We start from the raw sequence: 25,338 nt of genomic DNA, 5'->3' as shown, positions 1-25,338 counted from the left end.
TTTAACATTTTGATGTTTTAGATATTTTCAATTTAAAAATTTTAAATATTTGTGAAACTTATAGTTTAACTTTTGTATATATATGAATTGTAATCTAGCTGTTCTCCTATAAAATCTGTTTTAGTAACTAAGTTTGCCTCTTATTTTTAATTTAGATTCAAATTTTAATTTAAAAAATTTCTATTATATTATGACATATATGTAGTTTAATTTTGATAAATCTTGTTACTTATCTGGTTTTCTTTATTCTTTGTAAAAATAAACTAGTGTATTGAGCAGAGCTTGACAATTAAATAATGCATTAAAACGGATTGACAGTTTAATAGATGATAGAGATCATTTTGGTTTCTCTCTCATTACAAATAAATCAATAATAATATAGTGTATATAAATATAAAATTGATGTTTTAACGTAAATAGTTGGATATTGGGATATACAATTTACTTTAAATTCTGTATATAATTTATAATAAAATCTGTATAGAATTCCATTCATAACTTTATATAGTAATATAAAGAACATTTGAAGAATATTAGAATAATAAAAAAAAATTACACATATATCAAACATACATTAAGATATAGAAATGCATTAAAATATATGGTATATTAAAATATATATGGTAAAATAAATATAAAATGTTATTTTTAATTTTACTACAAATTATATTGTTTGAAAAAATCAAGATCGCAATCACGCACTTAGATTAATTAAATTTAATTCAAAGAAGCATTAATTCAGATGAAGCATTATATCTTCTTTTTTTTAGGATTTTTGTAAACACAACTTATATACATTTAGTAGAATTCTGTATATTAAGAACTTCAAATATAGTATACAATTGGAAAATGAATTATGCATTTGGAAACTTTGGTTGGTACATTAAATATTTTTCCCATAATATGTTATAGTAATAAACAAATTTTCATTGTTTCAACAATAATTTCAAAATATATTATAGATTTTATAGTATATATACTTATGCTATAAAATCGTTTGTAATAACGATTGTTTCCTAAATTTTAGTCGCGTATTTTTATTGCTTATTGTCTATACTTTGTTTTGTATATTATATTAGTATAGAAATAAGTATACAAATTTTACATATTAACCTTTACTTTATCTTTATCAAAAAGATCTAACAAAGCATATACAATTAATACTTAGGTCTTTTTTCCAAGATACAGAAAAACTTCATAATTTTTCAATTATATTAAATGATAAAAGAAAAAGATTAATCATTATTTATATTTATATTATTACACATAATTCATAAATAAATGAATGAAAACTCTTGTTTCTTCACTATAACATTATGATATCATTAAGAGAAATTATATAATTTTTGTATTTGTATTATATGTTGAAAATTTACATTTAGGTTATAATGAAGAAACAGAGCTTATAAAAAAATATATAAATATTCATATATAATTCGTATATTTACAAAAAAAAAAAAAAAACAAAAACTAAGGAGATAAGTAATACATGTGCCCATTTAAGCTTATATTACATACTTTGGAATTCCATTTACACTATTCAAATTTAATAGATTGTATTTATACCTTTTCAAATGATATGTAAACTTTCATCTCATATTCAAGGAAATTCGGGGAACTTCAGTTCATATTTCAATATGATTCCATTGAAATTTTTCATATATAAAAGTTTCACAGTGCCATTAATTTTTGGTTATGTAAAGTAAATATATATTTATATATATGTATATGTACACAACCCCAATCATATATATTAAATTTAAACTTCAAAAAATTTTTCAACAATACAATTCACAGTCATATACATATCTTTGAAAGCAACTTCTATATTCTTAAAACTAATAAAAACTACAATTAAATAAAAACAAGCAACATCTTAAAATATATACACAAACACAAAATTGAAATTATATCCATTTTATATTTTATACATTTACCATATCTTTCAACAGCACAGATCCACTGGCATAAGATTTAGGAAATTCTTGTAGTCTTTTATAGATTGACATGAAAGTTATCAACAAAATGAAGTATATGCAAATTTAAAAAGCTAACACCTGCGACGGATTTGTGCAGTCGCCTATTGTCATTCTATGCATTGCCATTTCTGTAATACCGTGATAATGTACAAAAGCCGCAGCAATTACTAGTACATGGAAGATTTGATGACTCTGAAACTAAATTTGAAATGTAATATATATATATATATATATATATATATATATATATATATAATTAATTAGTTTGAACAATATATATATATATATATATATATATATATATATATATTGTTCAAACTAATTAAGTTTTCTTTGTAGAAATTCATATTGATTTTTTAATAAAGCTTACCCAAATATCAAATTTTCCTGGGAAAAAACGTTCAGGTACTCTTAAAGCATAGAATAATGCACCTAATATATACAAACAGCCCATTAATATTAACCATCCAAGGGATGCTTGGCTAATTGCCTTGAACCAACCTTCAGCAACGGAATAATGTACTGCTGGTATTACCTAAATATAATGATAATAGATATATTTAAAATATTTATTCTAAAGTGAGAGAAAAGCTGTATTCTGTAAAATAGTTGGAAATAACTTACCCCACTAAGCCCAAATCCCATAAAAACTCCAGCTCTGAGTGGACGATAATTTGGTTCGCCAAACCGTCCCCACAATGATACTACAATGCTAGTTATACCAAGGACAACCGTCACAGATAAATAAATTAGTTTAGGTTGGTAATCACAATAAAATCCATAATAAAGCCATGGTACAAAACTACCCATAATAAGCATAGCTATCCCACAATAATCTAATTTTGAAAATAGCTTTCCAACACATTCGCTGTGGCAATGAACTGTGTGAAAGGCAAATGACATTCCTAGACAAATTATAGCACCAGCAAAGAAGGTACCAAATACCAATTTTTCTTCTAATTGAATTTCTATAGGAGGTTGTGTTAGAAAAAATATAGCTATACCAATAAAGGCAACACAGCCTGTAAAGAATCAAATATATTATGAGCAAAATTTATAATCAAAAGTTATATAGAATATGTTTAAAAGAATATGCTACATATATGCTATTTTCCAGAAAGTGCACATTGATATGTATATATCGAGTGTTATTTATTACATATACAATGTTAAAAAGACATACCTAATAAATGTGTCCAAATATTACCAGTTTCTGTATGAATTCGAAAAATACTTTTAAAACACGCATAAAACGAAGGTAGTGGTGGCCTATGGCCAGCATGTAAGAAATCATTATCTTGCAACCATCTTGGCAAATTTCTAAAATGACATTGTTTCCATGACGCTTCCCATACCTATAAAAGTTCAAATTTAACTTGCTAGGAATATTAATTACAATTTCTAGATTAATTCAAACTGTTATAGCTAGCTTTTTGCAATTGTACAGTGAGAAGAATATTTATTATTCTTATTACAATGATGCTACTAAATATTAGCCTATTACCTTTCGAACAAATTCTTCTGCCTGTTCTGCTGCATTATGAGCTAATGCACCTAGATCAATTTCATCACTTAATACACCTGCTTTCAATACTTCGGTCATCTATAATTTAAACAATAAATATTTATTAACAGTTAGTTGCATTTGTGTTTCTCGCAAGATAACAATAAATATACCTCACAATCCAGGAGATGATCATCTTCTGGAGTTGAAGGCAAGGGACATCCGACTCCATCTTCTTCTTCTGCCAAACAACTTGCATCATCGTCATCTAATAATTCTTTAACTTCATGTAAACCAGGTATTTCACTAGCTAGCAATACACGATCGCTCCAAGGAATACGATGTCGTATTCCTAAGTCTCCTGCCAAACATTCCTCCTTTTCTTTGGCCTCCAGAATGACGTCCTCGTATTGCGACATGATTCAGGATATAATTGACTGCAACTCTACGAATGTTTGTTGTTTTATATAAGAGAAAATAATACAAGTTACATAATAGATTTCTATTGAAATCTGTATCTATAAATTCATATTTGAATCCGTATAAAAAAAATCTTGATCTAAATACTTCATATATTACAAATATCTTGCAACATATCAAAATGTTTTATAATTTTCTGTAGATAAAAATCTATATTAAAAATTATATTTCTTCTAATATAAAATTTCTGTTATTTATGAATTTATGTGAAAAGATGTGTAAAACAATTTTTTCTAATAAAGAAATAAATATCAAGCAAAATATGGTAAGAAGAAAACAAAGAGGTTAACATAAAGCTTAGTGAATCGTAAAGACGAGTTTAAAATACAGATTAATTGTGAATTATTAGAACAAATGCATCTACAAATATTTAGCACCTGCTGTCTAAATCGAGATATTATTTTCGTTCATCTCAAACATACCACCCTCGCGTTACAAGTATAATTTTTATAAAGATGTTCTGATTTTTTCAGTACATATACTACATGTATATAAAGACCGTGGCTTATTATATAAGCCGTAATAAATATGTTTAATAGCTGTGCGTCATGTTGACTAATCAGTTTAGAAAAAAATTTTTTTTTTATCAAAGATAATTTTATTTTATTGTTAGCGTTTTGGATTCTACGTAATTTAATTTCTTGCTATAAATGCGATCATGAAAAGTGTTATGGAAGGTTAAAAAAAAAACACCACAGATATGAACAAACACTTAAAAAATATACAGCTAATAAAATATTACGCGAGCAACGTGTTTAAAAATATTTCAGGACTTACAAGTCGCACGATTTCTATGCCGTGATGTTCACATTTGCACGGACACACCTCGGAAAATTTTAGGCTGTAAAAATGTTAGGATGATTTAAAAAAAAAAAATTACGTTTCTCGGTTCGTTGTCAACGTTTACACCGTTAATTTAAAAATGCTAATGAAACACCACGCAGTAACAGCAACGCGTGGCAAGTGGCAAGAAGCGAGTAGCGACATAATCCACCAGATAACCAATGAACTCCTGACACACACATCCGCACACAAAGCACACGCATACGCGAGTGCAGAATATATACAACAAAGAGAAGCCTGGGACGATTACGGTTAGATGGCGACTATGTCATTTTTGTGACGTCATTCGACATCCTTTCAATTATTATTATTATTATTTATTTATTCCGATTATTATTATTTTTATTACCATTATAAATGTTATCCCTATTATTAAAAGTCAGGGTAAAGGAGATATTTAATTGTACCTTTAATTTTATGTATTAGAATAATATTGTAATTTCGTGTAATTTCGTATAAAATGAAGTATAAGAATAACTTGTAAATGTATAGGGTAATAGCTGGATGGATAATCCCCAGGCTTTCTTTTCTATTCTAAATTTAAAAAAAAAATCATTCGACATTATTGTAATTTGAGAAAAAATGAGTGAGAAAAATTTGAATTATATTGATAAAAATGTAAGAAAAAAGAATTCACAGATTGAGGAACTTGTAAATATTGTGTTTAAATATTTTTAATATTGTATATAATATTTTTTAGCAATATTTTTTTCTTTTTGTATCTTTTATCTTTAAAAAATTTAATGTTAAAGAATTTGTTAATATTATTTAGATAATTACTAGTTGTAATTACTAGTTAGGTAATTATTTGTTGGTTTTTATTTAGATAATTACTTAATTAGTATTATTTAGATAATTATTTAATTAGTATTATTTACTAAATATTAATATATAATATCACTTATAAGAAAACATATTTTTTATCGTTTTGTTATTAATATGTCCCACATCTATGCTCAAAAGACATTCAGAGGACATCCGGAAGATGTTCAATCGCTCAAAAATATTTTTGGGATACCTTCTATGTTCCAGGTAGCACATTTTCATTTCAAAAACATTTCGCAAATGTTTCTTCAAAGCGTTCCATAACCGACTGTTGAAAACGTTTCTGATTGATTGAAATGTCCACTTGGAAAACGTTAAAAGATACATTTATTTTCTGATAAAAAATGTTTAAAATACGTTTTTTTGTTAAAAATATGTTTAAAAATGTTTAAAATACGTTAAACGTTTTTTTTTACGTTAAACGTTTGTTATACGTTCGTTATATGTTTAAAATACGTTTTCTTTAACGTTAAACATTTTTTCTCATGGAATTAATAAAAAATGGATTCATATACACACTCTTTAAAAGTGAATCAATATATTATCAGTGAAAATCAGTAAATAATAGAGTCACGGATACAGTAGTTACAAGTTATTATAACACTGTAAATCAATAATATTTCACTGAAAGAATTAGTAATTTTGACTGTTTCAGTAATATTAGATTATAATTTATCTACCTCATATAAAATTAAAAATTTTATTTATATTTACATGCATATTGAACGTGCATCTTAAATGATCTTAGATGATGATTTATTTTATTTAAATAGATAATGAACTGATCATTTTCGTTTATTGGCTAGACATTTACTTGTCCGACATATAAAATCGATTTAATATCTGAAGCTTCTCTATTAAGATTGTATCAGAAATTAAATCGAAGTAATACTTTTAATTTTAACTTTCGCCCTTTGTACTTTATATAATTCTTATGACTAAAAAATTTAAATACGAAAAAAATAGTGTAGCGATAAATGCGAACGAACTAGCAATTACTGATTTTACAGTGCAATTTTACTTCCACTATAATTAGAGAGATATAAGATAAAGTAACAAAAAATAAGCGTTTCTATTGAAGATCAATACTGATTCTTAGTGATTCTTAGTAATCTTATTCATATATTTGTAAATAGAAATTAATATAGTTTTCGTAATAATTATATGTATATATATATATTTTTTTTATTTATGTATATTTATGTATGTATATGTGTATATATAATTTGAAATTAATTTGACATTAATTAAAAATTAATTTTTATTTTGTCTATAGAAACGTGAAAAATACGTTTCCTTAACTATGGTTTTAAAAACATTTTTTTAGAAACGCTTCTTATTAATTTTACGGTTAAAAAACATTGGATACGTTTAAGAAACGTATATAAAACGAACGTGTGTTACATTTAAGTGTGGGACATTTAAGAAAAAAGGCCAGGATGATTTGATGACATTCTCAGGCTTTTCTTTCTGAAAGAACTCTACTATGTATGTACATACAGGATATGAGAATGAATGTATATGAATGTACGGATTCCATATCGAAACATGTTCTAATTATAAGAATAGATAGGTTCTATGCTTATATACATACAATGCTTTAGAAAACAGGTAAAAAAGGACAGAAAATAAGATGTAAAAAGAGGAAAATAAAAAGAATGAGTTGTCTTTCTTTTTTTTCCGGTAAAGTCTTTTGTTCAAGAAAAACGGAATTTTTTTCTAGTTCATTTTCTCCATTTTTTAATTACATTAATTGGTCTATATGTTTGCTCGTGCTTCTCTATAATAGAAAATATAGTTTTCCAAATCTAATTTATATCGTTATTTCTAATAAACTAATGAGATTTTATATCTCCAAAAATATCTCATTATTTAAAGTTTAATTTAATAGTAAAATATTTCAGTAATTTAATTAAAGCAAGAAAATATACAAAATATATTACAATAAGAAAATAATAAATAAATACTTTTTGTTTTTTTGCATATTTTAGTTATCTATGCATTAATTTTTCACAATTAATCTGCGACTAGTTTTTTTTAAGAATTTTAAAATCAAAACAAATTATAATCTTTTGTTTCATTCAAGCATAGAATTTTCTTTCAAATATTTTTCAATAACAGTTTTATCTTTTCTTTATAGTACTACATGAAAGATTGTAACACAAATTTGTATTTAATAAAGAAAAATATTTCGATAATAAATGTTTATTTAATATATAAAAAGGGAAAAATTGTTTAAAGTACAAGATTGAAAGATGAATAAATTCATATAACATTTGTTTGACAATTCGCTTCATTTTCGACTTTTCTTTAATCGTTTATAGCAGCAATAATAACATGATGCAGTTTTCAGTATTCAATTTTAACTTTATCGAAAATTAGTTTAATTAAATCCGTACAAAATAATGTAACAAAATAAGTTTATTTATTAGTTAAAATACTTCTTACAATAAAGATTTGAAACTTTTTAATTATTATGTACAAAATTTTGCAAAAATGATGATAAAAAATGACATATATATCATAAAAATGTATATATATATATGTATATATATGTATATATATGTCAAGACTATAAAAATATCTGTATAATACTATCATAAATATTATTATAAAGTAATATTCATTGAAATAAAGAAATAAGATTTTCAAAGAACTCTTATTATTTTAGATGTTTTATTATTTAAAGATTTTTATTATTTTTAAAACAGCTGGAGATTTCTAAAACGGCTTTATAACAATTGTTATTTTATAGAAATTGAAAAAAAACGGATTTTATTATATACTTTATAAATATAGTTTCATACTTTTCAATAATAACCTATCTTTTATCAATCAAGGATTTAACAAAGCATCTCTATTAAAATCTCTTTACGTAAAATATAAATTGATATATAAAATGGTGTAATAATAACAAGAAATCTATCATTTGTCATATGTTTTCATTTATTTACATGTAATTCTTTTCTACGTTTTGATTTAAAATTAAATAAACATATTTCTGACTTGGTATACATACATTCACGCAGCAGAGATATACAACCATACATATTTTGTTATATTCTACATACATATTATCATATACATATATTATTTAATGTGTGACAAAGAATTTTATTAAGAAAAAAATAAATAAAAGGCCATCGTAATAAAAATTAAAGTACATGCACGCACAAATCGAAACAAATCTTATTCGAGACTAATCTTTAATCGAAGACTCGAAAGTCTTTAAGGCCATTTTCTTGAATAATCCAATATAAATTTATATGTCAATCTTTAATCTACATTTTGTTCAATAAGAATCAAAGTTAAAAACTTCATCTTTGATAATCGTTTAATATTCGCGATAAAATGTATTCGCTGTTAATATTGAATACTTTTAATATTGAAGTTTACTTTCTGCCTACATTAACATTTATACATTAAACATTTCATATAATTATTAATCTTCTCGCCTATAACTTTTGTTTAGCACCATTATTTTATAACAAGATTATGATTATTATCATAAAGTAAAAATAGTTTGCGCATTATCTATGATTTGCAAATTTTTGTCATAAAATAATAACTCTGTAACAATTTTTAATATTTCTATAGAATAGATATGTGCCGGACGATAGATCAATAGTTCTCCAAAATTTCGATTTCTACAAAAATTGACATGTACGATTATATGAACGTTATTAAATACTCTTTACAATTATGTATTTCGAATAGTGCTAAATGCTTTAATTATTTAGTAGTGTAAATAATAAATATACAAAAATTAAAAATTGTGTGACAATTAAAGAATATGCGTTCTCTATTATTCGTCTTGCTTTGAAGAAACGGATTTTTCATGTTATTTTAGTTATGTTTTATTAAGTTGAAAGCATGGTATCGTAAAAATGTCACACACAGTCTTCAAATCAAACACAAAAAGCGTTATAATTTTGCTGAATTGGGATTTCGAAATCGTTTGACACGCGGAAATGATTCGTTTATTTACGAAATTAAAGACGATTGGTATAAAATCGTTATTCGTGATGCAAATAGCACCGGAAATTACATCACTTACTTTGAATTCTTCTGTAATAATAGATAAATTCACAATTTCACGTTGCTTTGGAGCATTTAAATGGTTTATGTAATCGTTGACGGCATCGATATCGAGCGTCGGAAATAAGTCTAAGCAATCTAAGGCAATCGGTTTTTGCATTCTAATGACAAGTCGGCTACTTTCGCTCTCTCGTAATCTTCGTTCTTTTTTGATTATTTGCCGAAGATCGCGGCTTTTTGCCGGAACTGCTCTCGCCTCGCCGCTTTTTCCTCCTCCTCTCGTTTTCGCTCCTCTTGCTCCATGCGAATCTCATCCTCAAACTTCGAAGCCTTTCGCAACTGCTCGATCTGCGAAAAAAAGCGTTACTTGGAAGTCACGTGCGAAGTACAAGTTGTTCGGCTTACGCTTTCGCGCATGCATTTTTTCAGCGCGGGCGACACGCTGAAGTAACTATCTAGGCCTGCCCCATGTGTCATTTACAATCACATATATGAATAGGAAATGCATGTGTTACGTCCGCAATAACGGGATAAGATTTGAAGCTCTAGTATTGTCAAGTTAAATGATTTGTAAAAGTAGATGACAATTTTTTGCAATATAATAAAGAACGTTACACAATTAATATTAAATATGTAATATATATAAAACACAATTTGATTCAATTATATAAGCAATAAATATTTTCAAAAAAAAAAAAAACAGATTTTAAAATCCGAAATCTATTAAATATAAAAAATTTATATTTAGATATATATATTTAAAAAATTGTTTATAAATATAAAAGAGAGCGGGAAATCTTTTTCCACTTTAGAGAAGATATAATAAGGAAATTTACTTTGGCTTCGAAGAAGTTTTTAGCTCCGGTAACACCAACTTCATCGACGTCCACTTCAGTGAGTCTGGCTAGCTGGCTCAATCCGGAATCTTGTTCCAGCTCACCGGCACGTGCCTTACGATAGATCAGTAAAAACTGTAACGACATGTAACCGTATATTGTAAACGAAGAAAAGTTATGATATGAAAGAGATTTTAAAAGATTAAAAAATCTTAAAATTTTTTTAAAGGAGATTAGAAATTAAATTTTAAAGAAGATTAGAAATTAATTTTTCAGCTGTTTCTCTTAAAAACAGAATTATTATCTCGATCCGAAAATCCACATTACTATACTTGAGATATATATTTTGCATAAAATATATAAATTTTTTATCTTACAATTGTAAGAGTAATAAATAAAGTAAGAGCTGTATTAATTCTGTTTAATTATTTTCTCTGTCATTAGTGTATTAAGTAGGAAATAAAAAACAAAAAATAAAAGGCAGAAGAATAATCTGTTAAAAATCATAAAGAAATACATATGATTGAAGAAATTTGAAAACTGCAACGTTTAATGAATGTAACACTCGACGAAGAGGAGGGGGACACGTGAGCGTTTTACGGTAATTCATACTGCGATGAGTAAGAGAGGAAGGTGAATAAGCTGAGCAAACTACTTGGCTATCACGCAATGAATCACGGTCGACAAGCGGGACGAATCATGCGTGCACGCATCGCGTATGCGGATCGATTCGCATGCGGCGGGCTTTGTTTGCGAAATACGGTATATCACGTCTGATTGTGCGATGTCTTTGCTCACGTATCTTGCATCTCGTATTAAGTCGAGGCACTCTCCTTGGAATGGTACGTGATACTCATACGTTGCGGTTTTTTTTTTCGCAGTTTTACACGCGAATTGCGTTAAGAGGGAAAGTTTCGCACGCTCTGGTATCCCGCGGACGCGTTGCATCGTTCTGCATAATTGATTCGTTACCAGGCTGGCGATTGCAAGGTTAATCTCCTCTCGATAATTTCACATGTACTTGATCGTTTAAGAAAACTGGAATATTAGAAATTCGGTACATTCGCGAGGTATTAATAATTATTTTTTATATATATTTGCATATATTTGCATATATTTGCTTGTTTTTCCATAGAAAATGCTATTTAAGCTAATAGCTAAAAAGTAAGAAACTTATAATAAGTATAATAAATATTAATATAATTATAATAAATATAAAAGTATAAGTAAATATTAATATAATATTAATAAAATATAATAAATATAATAATATGATATAAGAATATTAATAAATGTAATATTAATAAAGTATAATAAATATAATAATATGATATAAGAATATTAATAAATGTAATATTAATAAAGTATAATAAATATAATAATATAAGAATATTAATAAGAGAAGATATAAGAATATTAATAAATATAAAATATTAAAAAAAATATATAATAATGGCTTTAAAATTAGACGTATAATAATTTTTATATGGCTTAATTCTCTCTTTCCTATGTAAATATATATTTTGTAGAATATGTAGCAATGAATGTTGTGAACCTTATTGGAATTACGGTTATTGTGCAAAGTTTGCTTTTAATGAGAAAATTTTAGTTTCTCAACAGATTTTTTTATAGCGGACAGTCTTATTTGGTAGTGGTTAAAATACTCCATCGTGCAAACATTCGGTTGCTCCATAAGCAACCGAAATAGAACATGCCCTCTCTAACGCATGCCTGGAGAATAAACACGATCGTCGAATACTCAGTAAGTGAGTCTAACCATTGCATGGGGTCTAGTATTTATACGAAAAATATATCATATAATGCCCTTTTATTATAAATAAATCTACGAATCCAATCAGAATTTTTTATCATTTAATATTCTATAATAAAAACGATAAAAATTTCACAAAAATTTAAATTTAAATTTAAATCAAAATTTAAAACTTCATCTTTCCAAGTACAATATTTTCTCTTATTAAATGATGTATAAATTTTAAAAGAAAAAAAGAGAAATTCTAAAAAATAAAATAAATTTTCGAAAATTGGTGAATATTATTAAAAGTAAAATATATTTCCTTTTAATTGTCACTCTTTCTGGAATAGCATGCAAAGTACACGTGTGGTTTTTGATGGATAACATAAGAGCAAAGCTGGACGCAGTAAAGTCTATTTCAGTTCAATACTTTTAACGACCGCAAACAGAGTTGCGAGAAGCATTAATGTTGATCAGAATGATCATAGAGACCATAGGTTTATACCGACCATGTTTACATTGACCACATTCAAAGCCGATAGCGCAAAGTGTGCTAATCAATGCAGTACATTTTCAACCCATTTGTCTGCGGCATTTCGTTTTAATAATAAAACGCAGTCGCTTAACGTTATTGCCCAACAATAATGGATTTGAAGAATCTCTAATAAACTGTGTAAAATAATTTTAAAATAATTTATAAAAAATAATAGATATTTATATACTTGTGTGTATGTAAATAATTAAATAATTAATTCCAATTTATTAATTCCAATTTATTAATTTATTATACGAAAATTGTTATCATATATCAACTTATTTGACCTCTTGAAATATAATTATTGCAAAGTAAAGTAAAAAATAAAATAAAATATAATATTAAATAAATAAAATATCATAAATAAATATCATATTAAATATCATATAAATAAAATGTCATATTAAATAAAAAAATATTAAATATATTAATAATTAAATTTTACATTAACACAGTTTTTTATAAAAATGTTTTCTATTTTTCAAAACAAGTAAAATATGTTTTATTTAATCGCGATGGCTTATTTATACTGTTTATTTATCTGGGACTTCTAAGAGGTTCATAAAAATAAACCAACCTCACGGAAAGATATACGGCCGTCGCCATCCTCGTCGACCTCCTGGATCATTGCCTTGAGTCCGAGATGCGTTTGCGGTGCACCTAAAACTTCCATCATTCGCTTCAATTCGGAGAGATCGAGATAGCCATCATGTCCATCGTCGAATCTGTAACAAGTATTCGACGATTAAAATCAGATTAATGTCTACAAATCAGAAATTTTATTACATAATTTTTTATTTAAAGGAAATATCATCTTTTTTATTTGTGAATGAACTTTTAATAAAGTTACGTAACTAATAAATCAAAAGTATTTTGATTCTAAAATTAGATTGAGAAAACATATTTTTCTCTTCATTCACACTTTCAAAGCAGTTTTATTTCAACGGAACATTTTTTAAATTCCAGACATAGAATTGTCAAAGTTTGTATCTGCGAAAATATTACTTGATAAGAAAACTATCGATCAACTATCGCCAATGTCGTAAGATACTTAATGCGGTTAAGGCTAATCTATTATGCTGACTGGTGAATTTTATTACTGACCTCCTTTCTCTGCTTAAAATAGAGTGCATTTTTAAGCGATTGACCCGTCAATAAATCATTGTGATGACGCTGGTCAATGAGACGCCTAGCTAAACGTGTCATACATATTGTAGTCTGTCGCCTCTAGTTAATCGCGATACCGCGTGCAATCTAATTGCTAGTCATTAAATGCCGTTGCACGAAGTTTATAGGAGGAAGAAAAGAATTCGGGACACTATCATTATTGACGAACGAGGCATGATTATCAAACTAATTCGTCGAAAAACGCGGTTTAGTCGCTATAAAAATTCCTCTCCATTTCGTGAAATTAAAAAAAAATGTTATAATGAGATAGGAAATAGTACAAGTTCCTTAACGAAATTCGTTGCGTCATTATTAATGATTTTATGAAGTAAATAGTGAAGATGCTCACTGTAATATTGATTATTCGCACTTTCCAGATTCGGCAGAAAGAATTGTTGACGCAAATAGTACGATCAATATTTGTTAAAATTGAATTAATTATTACGTTAAAATTTTAATAATGATATATATTATAAACTTAATAATGATATATATTTAACTTTAACATAGACTGTAAAAAATGATATAATGAGAAAAGCTGGAGGAAAATTTAACAAAATAATGCAATAATCAAATAATGACATTGAAGCGTTTAATTTTAGACATTCAATAAAATTCCAAATGTAAACGTTCCAGAGATGTCACGTCTATGCAAATATCTTTTACTTTTCATATGAGACTATAATTATTATATATTATAAAAATTGATATTGTCTTTTTTCTACATAAAAAAAATCTCAAAAATGTAATCTAAAGGAATAAATTAATTTAATATTTATAAGTGAAAAATTTAAAATTAATTTAATATTTATAAGTAAAAAATTTGAAATTAATTTAATATTTATAAGCAACGATTTTAATCGAAGAAGATGATTAGATTTTCTTCGATTAAGCAAGGATCAACGGTTAAATGACAATTGTTCTTCGTAATTCTAATAGTAATCGAGATTGTCTTAACTCGGTCGTCATTAACATTCGCGACTTTCTTCACATTTATTACGAAGCCAACGTCTCTCTCGTTGGCCGCAATGTACAAGGTAAAACATTTAATAACTAGAACGTCTCTCTCATAGAAAGCGCACGAAATAGGCTGAGCAAGATATTTATCTGTGGAAAAAAATTGCATTTTTTATTCTTCGCAAGTTTAATCCAGATTTGGCTGAAAGACCTGTCAAAGTTGATTCGTCGAGCTATTTCATACGTTTCATAGCTGAGACTCATGCAAACTTATGTATGCAAGAATCGTATCGCAAAAACTTCGGTCCAGAATAATCGTACGTTGCAATGAGGGCAAACACAGTTGTTCGAATTTTATTACCCTTTGTATCGCATGCGCCGTCGTTGCAAATTGCAAAAAGCGGAAATGATTTATTCCGATGACACTTATGACGTCAAACAATCATCGAAAATAACTGCCTAACTGCTTGACATTATTAATTTCGCCCTCTTGCCGCGCGTGGAAAAATGTGGGCGTACGTGAGCTAAAGGTTAACTAGATCGCGTTCACGCCTGTGTTAGAAACAATCAGCCGCGCAATTTTATATGCACAATTCTCGTGGTAATATTCCTCCATTTCACGAAATATTCGACCGAATGTATCGTGGGATGAAATCAATTCGATTGAAATTGTCAAATTAATAAACATGAGACCTGATATGCGACTTATATTTACATCACATTTTAACATTATTAGGTAATTATTAAAATATTTTAGCCCCAAGCATAAAATTTATTAATACAGAAATATATCTTTAATTTAATTAATATTATTATTTAAATATTAGTTATTTATATTAATTAATTTATATTATTAAATATTTATTGTTAAATATTTAATGATAATTAATATAGAATATTTAATATTTTCTAAAATAAAGTAAAATTATAAAATATTTACTTTGTATGCGAATTTCGCAGAATGTTTAAAAATATAACTGTTTCGCGAAATATTGGTAAAAGAGCAATGATGAACGTAAATAGAGCGGAAGAATTCATGTCTATATCGCTACATCAATCTTTATTTTTTAATTATCGGGGAAGAATTTAGACACGCCGAAAGTGAAAACGGAGGGAAAACGTGGGAATGATTCACGATATTCAGATTCGCGAAATTTCTCGACAGGATATCAACTTTACTTTGCCGGAAACTTGTGTAATCACTTTCCGTGTAAGGGATGGAAAGTGCCAGGGCATGGGATGAGCGAGCTTTCCAACATGTTGTTGTGATTTCGTCAAGTGGATAAAATTGAGTTTTGTATCCGTTAGTTTGTTCTATCGAGATACCTAAGAGAATCATTATATAATAATTTAAACAAATAATTTATTCGTATAGTTATATATATCTAATTTCAATTAGCTTGAATATATCTTTTGAAAATTGTATGTGCAAAGTAATTATATATGCAAAGAATATTTTATAACAATTTTCAAAAATTTCATATATACCATATAAAATTTCATATTTTCAAGCTAATTAAAATCAGATATTTATAAATTAAATCGAAATTGGCAAATAAGAGTCATAGCGTGATAATTAAAGCGCAGGGAAAAAATAACTCTTCCTTCTTTCTAATTATCTTGTTTATTTCAAGCGTCAGAAATTTATAATTATAGGAATAAATTATTTTTAGTTTATTATAAAAATAGATTTTTTCAGTTTTTTCAGTTATTTTTAGTTATTATAAAAATAGATTTTTTCTCTTATCATACATCGCGAAATGACATATGTTATATAACAGATATATATTATCATTGACATAATTATATCGCAAATTAAAAATCACTTGCATAATAAATTGATCTTTTTAATAACCGTGATTGAGCTTTGATTAAAATCAATACTTTTTTAAAAGGAAAAATAAGAAGCTTTAAGTTTTAAAATTTATCGTAGAATATAATTATCAAAGTTCAAGTTTCATTAATGCGCATTTAGATCGATGATTATTTATATCTCGCCGTAGCTATCATGATTTTATCTGTCTAAACATGTGTGTACTTTGGCCGTAATCTTAATTAAGCAAGAGACTAGAAAATCGTCATTTTCGATCCAAGATCGTTAAAGTGTAGAAGAGCAGAACGTTAAAGAACGAATTGCTTCCGCATTAGTTAATGACGTTACTGCGAAGCACCGGAAATTGAAGCGGGGAAATTGTAGGAGGGAAAATACCTGGGCGGTGGAAACTTCTCAATCAGGAAGAATTGTTCTGAAAGGATCAATATTTGCCTGAATCTCGCTGTATTTAGTAACCAAACGCGAGCAAAAATCTTTTATGTTCTTTAATCCTACGAATATATATTTCTCGTATTTGCGCAGAGAACGTAATTTTTGTTTCAAAAAATATAGCAATGTAACACACGTGATTTCAAAATTATTTCATATTTTTTTATAATTTCATATTTTTATATTTCATATTTTTTTATAATTTCATATTTTTTTACCTTAAAAACTAATATATTGAAAAGCATTAAAATAAATAACAGTCAAAATATTTCTGCCTTTTCGTAACCATCAACGAAAATTAAATACTAATAATTATTGATGCATAAGAAAAAATATATGAAATAATAATATGATTAAAAAATTGTTTTTCAATTTTCCTATTTTTCTGCTAAATATCAATAGTTTTCTTTTTTCTCTTTTTCTTTCTTTCTTCTTCGAAGTTCACAGAAATTTCACGGAGAAAGAAGGGAGAATGTCAAAGGTCAAGATTACATATTTATAAATGGTTAAGAGAGGTGATAAATAAGAGTGATAAACATAAAAAAATAAAAACGATAGATATGTTTTGTTTTATACATGTTCTATTAAAATCAACATTTTTTTGTCAATAATATTTACCTTTCTATCTTACTTTTCTATCAATAAATTCTTTTTAATAATTTCAAATTATCTATTAATTACATAATGTCTCAAATCAATACTAATAAATAATGATTCATGAACATATTTTTATAAAAATAAGATTTATAAGTACTTTATGATTAAGAGTTTTTAAAGGAAAATTGAATGTATGTACGTGTTTTATTCGACTGAATATTTTCATTTTTATGTCGTTTTATGAATGATTCGATATCTGATTGATTATTGCAATCATGTTGCTATGAATCACCGTTTTGCTCGGAATTGCTTCTCGTCCGACAGTTTTAGCCGATTGAGTAAAACGCTTCAATCAAAGTGAATTGTGTTGAGGCGCCGATGCAGCGCGAGTATTAACGTATTAAATGGCATGGATTTGATTGGCTTTATGAAAACATTAATTAAAAATTATATATAACGTGTAAAAACATCATGATAAATAAAAACAAATTTATATTTATTGTTGAGGTAAAATTTTCTTTCAATTTTACGAAGTTAAATTATTATGACCTCAGGTTTAACAAATTATAATTCTAAAAAGAAAAAAACCTGTTTTTTAAATATTTATTATTTGGTAAACAAGCATATTCGATTTTTTTATGAATGCAAAATTTTTATTTTTGAAAAAATTTGTATTGTTCAGAAAAGTGGACAGACTGTTTTAAGTGTTTCCTGATAATTTTTTTTATAATTCATCTTATGATGATGCAATTAGATCGCGAAGCCGTCTTGATTTCGCGATCTCGAAATCGCAATTGTTCCGTTTCGAACTGGTTTGACGGTAAGAGTTTCGTTTTCATTTCGTTTCTCCGCGATTCCTTTTCCAGGAGTAGCCTGGAGAAAACCGGGTCAAGGTGACGGGCGGTGATCCCGATTCATCCTCGTTTTCCAAGATCGATATGGCGAAGCTTGGTTCTTCGAAGAACAACGAAAAACGTCATTGCGACGAATTGGCGATGCGCCGAGGACGAGGACAAGGACGAAGATAGTACGTGCTTTCCCCCGCATTGCCGAGATTTATGATCTTCGACCTACGTCTGCGATTTTCCGAGGGATTTGAGAAGAAATAGAAATTTTTCTTACGAGATTTTTATTTAGAATAATATCGAATCATTTAAAAAGAATAAAATATATTTTCTTCTGTTTTATATTCCATAAGATTTAATATGGATTTTGATATTAAAATTAATATATTTTTTATTAATTGTATTTACTTTTCCAGAAATTGCAAATGATAAATATTGATTTTATATGCGAGATAATATTATATCGAGAAACAAAAATTCAGAATAAATTGATATTTTACATCTACTCTCTAAAAATTTGAAAATTTTAATAATTGATTAACATCTCTTTTATTAAATTTTTAAAGCATATATATATTCGAAGTATGATAAGCGCTATTTTCTGTCTCGAAAGTAAAAGTTATTATCTTCTTCTTTTAAATAAAAAGAAATATCGGATTTTCTTTCTATTCTAACAGAAAGAATTTTTCTATCTCATTTTAATAACTAATTAGTATCTCTTCTTTTTTACAAAGAATATAGAACTGATTTAATATGTGAGAGTGCAAGAAAAAAATTTATATACAGTACAAATTAGAATTCTGCGAAGTTGAAGGAATCTCATCGTGCATTGTGAGTCGTGGAAGTGTTTCTTAAGCAGGGACAAATGCCGTCCGTGAAATGTTATGTCTTTTTCCCATCAATGAAACATTATTTAAAATGTCTAGCGGTGTTGTTGATACCGAGTACACCTTTCATCGTCGGCGAGTCGAGTTGTAGAATAAATTCTTATGCCGTTTTTATATTCGGAACGCGCGATTTCTTTGAAAACAGCCACGAGAAATAACGGTTTGCGATGCCAATGCAATGAGAATATTTAAGAATATATTTTTCTTTTAATTCTTGAAAAGTGTGGAAGATTAAAAGTAAAATGCATATAAAAATCTCTTCAAATTTCTCTAAAATGTTCTCAAAATATTTCTATTCAATTACTTCTTAGCAAATAATCCGGAGTAATGTTTTTACTCACATTATTATTTCTTATAAAAGTATTGTAAAAATATAATAATATTAAATATTTTGAAATAATATTTCCTGTTTTCTCCGGAAGGTATTCCCTATATCATATGCAGAGATATCGATTCCAAGAGTGCATACATATCTCAAATGCATATATGCATTCACCTACTTTAACAGCGAAAGGGTTAAGGTCGTCGCCTCACTCTACAAGTCTACATATATAAAGGTGAATCGATCAAATCTCACTGCGGTATCATTGAGACAGGGAAAGTTAAGCATTTAATCGAGCTGTAGAAACCTCGACTTTCGACCTCGTGCAAGTCACAGTACATTTTGCGATAGGAATTTCTCGATAAAGTATAAATGTATTTTCTCTTGGCAACTTTTCTATCTTATCCCAAACGTATACAATTCGAAATTAATAATACAGAGATATGCCCGAGTATGATATTGAGAAATGCGTATAATACGAAGGAATTAAAGTCTGAAAAACAAGAAATAACAAAAATTATTTGAAGAATTGATTTGCATTATTTGTTGAAAATTAAATTTATTAAATTAATTTAAAGGAATTAATAAATTAAATTTATTAAATTTAATAGATATGAATTTAATAAATTATTTAAATTTATTAAATAATTTATTAAATTAATCTATTCGATTAATTTATTAAATTAATCAATAGTATACTCAATGCAGGATGAAATAGACAATCAGTTGGAGTACCGGATGTCACGTTGACTTCCGAGCTCTTTAAATTAGTTATAGGATTTAAGCAGTTAATTGAGATGTGAGTTTTCGGTCTACGACCTGACTCGAGGGTCAACCCGGGGGTCCGATTTCGAAGCCCCTCCAAAGAACTTCCTGTGAATCTCTGTAGGAAATTTCTCGAGAGAATAGCGAATCTCTCCAATGGGGATATTTTCGACTGTGTCTGATGTACAGGAAATGTCGAATAGATAACAACCGCCAACCTACGCAAAACACATCCGAGCATTATTATCGCGTGTCGCCGAATTAAAACCGCAGTGCATAGTATATTTAGCTCTGCCTACGATGTAGCGGCCCTCGCTGATGAATATATTGATTAGAAGAAAAAATATTTTGATTCTTCTCGATCCTAAGAAGAAGGCATTACGTTTTATCGCGGATCACTGATAAACTGTAGCTGGAAAAAGTTGATAGGCGTTTATTATTGTTTTCTCTAAAATGAAAAAATGCCATCTTTTATTGCATACGAAATGGCAAATATTAAATCTATTAATTTAATTAATAAATTAAATTTATTAAATTTAATAGATATAAATTTAATAAATTATTCAAATTTATTAAATAATTTATTAATCTATTCGATTAATTTATTAAATTAAATCTAGATTAGTCGACATAAAAATTACGAAAACATTAACAAGAATTTTATAGTACATTTAATTAAGTAATAATTATTCAGGTGATATCAGAGACAATGTTTACCGATGATCTTAATATACTTTACATTAAAGTTCTCGCATATCATTCTATATCTTACGTAATGTTTTACTTCGCAAGTGCAACATCACTTTGCATTAGATACTTAAATACTACGATCTCGAACGACTTTTCCTCTCTCTGTTTAAATACCCGCGAGGTGAAAACCTTTCAATAACGGCACGAGAGTCGCTCGTAGCACGCACGTGCGTATCCTGCGTGCATGCTGCGATACGTCATCCGGAAGGACCGATAATTATTGTTCGTTTATGTCGCGCGTTTGTCCAAGAAGTTGTCCTTGTCTTTTCGCTGCTAAACCGGTTGCGTTTGTAACCTCAGGCCTCGATAAATCGTAGGAGTACGACGACGTATTTTCTCCGAAATATCTGCGTTCCTCGTCTCGATATCCACAGGCTTTAGATTAATATCTAATACTCTTCGAGCAGTGAATCATGATATTCCCGTAAACTTTCTGAAAATTTCCTCATTTAATATTTTATTTAAATTTTTCATGCATAATATTCTTTAGGGATTAATAATGATTATCCTAAGATATATCTGTATAATCTCAATTTTTTATTTTTGTTCGTGAATTTAATTTTATTAATTTTTTTAAATTTTCTTTTAATTTTTTTAAATTTTCTTTAGTTTGTCGTACTTTCAAATTTCCTATGAGCTCTCGCGAAAGAATGAGTAATGTCCTTGGACTCAGCGACATTCTATCCATGATCTGTCCCGCTGGTTAGAACGCGTTTTAAAGATTTATTGATGGAAAACACGAGGAGAGAAGAAGAGAGAGAGAGAAAGAGAGATATAATTTTCCGATAAAGGAGCGTCGAGAAAGGAGAAAATCGCAGAGACGTGGAGAATCGCATGCTCGGTCATTACGAAACCGCGAACGTCGAGAGATTCGTGACGTGCATTTCTTCGAGAGAAGAAACGCAAGCTGCGCCAAGAGGGCAGACGACCTCGGGGTCCCTGCCGGCCTCCTGCCGCGTCCCCCCCCCGCCATGGTTCCCGGTATCTACGCCCTTTGTGTCTCGGAGTAGGTAGGTATTTCGGAGTCAACCTGGTAGCAGGTTTGACAACGCGGCCGAAGAAGCGAGTAGGAGTCTTGGTGTTCAGGTACCTTCGCAGGTACTGCAAGGATGGATATGAAAAAGGAGCAAAAAATATCTATTTTTTTAAAAATTGTTTTTTGATAAAAGATGATGATTTTTTAAAAGCCAGACGTAAACTACGAGGAAATTATAGTTAATATTCAATATTATTATACAAATTATATTGGTGTATGAATTTTATTGTATAAATTATTGTATAAATTATTATACCAATTATATTTTTGGCATTTGATTACTTAGTTTGCGACGTGTGTGTGTGTAATATCGATGTAATACCCAACGACTACAACTTTTTATGGCTTTTGTAATCATTTTGTTATCATAAAAGACGCACGTGATCGAATGATTAGGAGGTGATGATAGCGCACAGCGGGATGTTGTCAGATTAACTAGGTAATCTTGCGAGACGTCACTTGAGGGGGATCTTCTATTTGCAAGTGAGAATCCGTAAAGAGAGTGTAATGATATTCGCAAGAGAAATTGTACGCTGGGTCATAGACAACAAAGCTTATTAATGCAAAATATCGCGTACAATTGCATAAATTAACAAGCGATATATTTTAATCTAAAATAATTTAATTATAATTTATTCTTAAATAATTTCTAATATAATTTAATCTAAAATATATTTTAAGCTCGATCGAACTGATTCGTATATAATAGTTAAACTTTCTCTTATCCACATATCACCTATTATCTATAATTATCTATATCTATGTTATCTATTATTTTTATTCATATTATTTGGATTACATATATTATAAATGAAGTAGACAGTATGAACAATTTAATGTAGATGTAATATGTTAATTATACAAAAATATATACAGATTAAATACTATTTTATGCTCTTTAAATTGTACACCATATTTAAAAAGACACTTTACTTAAAGAGATATTTCATTATTCATTGAATAAATCGTTGAAAAAATTGATAATGATTGTTATGTCAGCGATATCATTGCAGAATAAGCTTACAATCGTGCGAGTCTATTGATTCTAAAGTGTTTGTCGTTAACGACACACATTTTGTGCCCGAGGACAATAAATCTCATGACATAAAAAAGAATGATTTATGTCCATTTAATTATATGCGTGTGTATTCCAGGCACGTAAAAATAAGCAGCTCTAATATGCTTATTAAGTTGATAACATATATAGCTTGAGTATTTAACAGTCGCAGGTGCATATATATAAGCGAATGCGACTGTCTCTTTTGCGTCGTATAAAGGAATATTTAATTTTATTTAATTAAGAGAAGCCAAGAGAGAGAAAGTTTTATTTAAACATTTTATAGTATTGTATATAAAATATACATAGAGAAATTTATGTATATAAATATATATATATATATATATATATTTATATATTTTAATATTATATATATACATAAATATTTATGATAGAATATTTCTAGAAAAATACATTTATACATGTTTACAATAATATGATATTTATTTTGCATTTGATAAAAATACTATGATATATAAAATAATCATAAAAATATACGATCTTCTAAAAAATATTTTTCATCCGAAGGATTGAATTTTACACAAATTCCATTAAAAAATAATAAAGCTAAACCTTGAAATGTTAAATACGTTGATTATCGCCATAGTCGGCTTCGGCTTATCATTGTTGATACTTTTCGATTGCGATGACGCGGGCAAAGCAATTAAAAAAAGACACTCACCTGTTGAAGGTCTGCTCGTATTGCTTGATTTCGCGACGTGACAACTCGTGGAACTCGGTGTAAACGTTTACGAACTTGTACTGCTTCTTCACCTCTTTACCCTCTTCGAGCTCGTTGTTGATCCTTTGCCGTCTGTTGAGCAGGTTGCTGAGTTCGGCGTCTGCTGGCATGATTCTTGATTTTCGATTGCCGATTTAAATCTTGAGAACAAGTCGCTAAGGATTCTCGTGATAGCGCGAATTAAATTTCTCTCCGAGCTTATCGAAAACTTGAAACGCGATTTAATAAAACCGGATAAGAGAGAGAATTGTAAAATACGATGGGCGGGATAGAGATGTATACCTCTGGAAAAATGTGATTCGCACGCCGCGGCGAGTCCGCATGTACTGACGCGGCGCCGAGCGTAGGAGAGACTAGTAGTCGCGCCAACAGGCAGTGCCGTAGCCATCTTGTCGGGGTCTCCGCGGCAAATCTCTTCTTTTCAATTTATTTGAATTTCTAAATTTGATTTCTTTTTTTCGCGCTTTTAAAAGCATCCCCGATCTCAGAGATTCAGACATTTCATTTCGAAAATAAATTATTTCTATTTATAATATTATTATTTATATTCTATATTATTATTTCTACTTATAATTGTGTCGAACTTTTCAACGCAAGAATTTTCGCAATTTTCATCTTAGACATATGCGATAAATTTCTCTGACTTAATATCCCTGGGAAAAAAATTTATATATATAATTATGCATACATATAAATATATAAAATTACATATAAAATGTGTCTATATATATTTTAATTTTCTTATATCATCTCTATCTCTAAAATAAATAAACGAAAAAGTAATATGAAAAGTAGGTGGACTTTTTACTGAGACATTATATGCTTAAATTAGCGCTATTAAAGTAGATAATTGTTGTATACAAATCATATCTCTTTTTTTCTTTAAAAATATTTTTTAGGCAAATATTTATTATAAAATACAATTATAATTTATGTTATTATTTTTGTATGTTTTTCTGATTGTGAAAATGGCCGATTGATGATGGCTAGAAATGATGTTGAGAAATTAAAATAGGAGAAACTATAATATAGAAGAATTATAATAAAATAATAAAGAGTAGTAACATAACAAAATAACAAAGCAAAATTTTATTCACATGTTTGACGCTCTTGTGAAACGACGTCATTCGGTTGTTATAACATCTGACGCCATCGAG

General features: G+C 28.0%; 2 protein-coding genes across 3 annotated transcripts; both read right to left on the bottom strand.

The window, feature by feature from the left end:
- Positions 1 to 1,901: 1,901 nt before the first annotated feature.
- LOC105257990 (adiponectin receptor protein) lies at positions 1,902 to 5,002 on the bottom strand. 2 transcript variants are annotated; one of them, XM_011268972.1, is made up of 7 exons: positions 4,741 to 5,002; positions 3,657 to 3,928; positions 3,484 to 3,582; positions 3,163 to 3,334; positions 2,604 to 3,001; positions 2,350 to 2,514; positions 1,902 to 2,177 (listed from the first exon to the last, which is right to left on the bottom strand). In XM_011268972.1, the coding sequence occupies exons 2-7, from the start codon at positions 3,900 to 3,902 to the stop codon at positions 2,043 to 2,045; spliced, it is 1,215 nt and encodes a 404-aa protein (XP_011267274.1). In that variant the 5' UTR covers positions 3,903 to 3,928; positions 4,741 to 5,002; the 3' UTR covers positions 1,902 to 2,042. The 2 variants fall into 2 exon arrangements, with proteins under 2 accessions (XP_011267274.1, XP_011267275.1); XM_011268973.3 differs by lacking the exon at positions 4,741 to 5,002 and adding an exon at positions 4,341 to 4,440.
- A 4,174-nt stretch (positions 5,003 to 9,176) lies between these two features.
- Positions 9,177 to 24,526, bottom strand: LOC105257991 (EF-hand domain-containing protein D2 homolog). The gene is made up of 4 exons (XM_011268974.3): positions 24,122 to 24,526; positions 13,371 to 13,518; positions 10,506 to 10,640; positions 9,177 to 10,017 (listed from the first exon to the last, which is right to left on the bottom strand). The coding sequence occupies exons 1-4, from the start codon at positions 24,289 to 24,291 to the stop codon at positions 9,883 to 9,885; spliced, it is 588 nt and encodes a 195-aa protein (XP_011267276.1). The 5' UTR covers positions 24,292 to 24,526; the 3' UTR covers positions 9,177 to 9,882.
- Between the last annotated feature and the right edge of the window lie 812 nt (positions 24,527 to 25,338).

The sequence above is a fragment of the Camponotus floridanus genome, unplaced genomic scaffold, assembly GCF_003227725.1.
Source record: "Camponotus floridanus strain SB8 unplaced genomic scaffold, Cflo_v7.5 scaffold14, whole genome shotgun sequence".
Classification (NCBI taxonomy): Eukaryota; Metazoa; Arthropoda; class Insecta; order Hymenoptera; family Formicidae; genus Camponotus; species Camponotus floridanus.
Note: the sequence above shows the minus strand (reverse complement) of the source record. Positions and strands in the feature narration are given on the sequence as shown.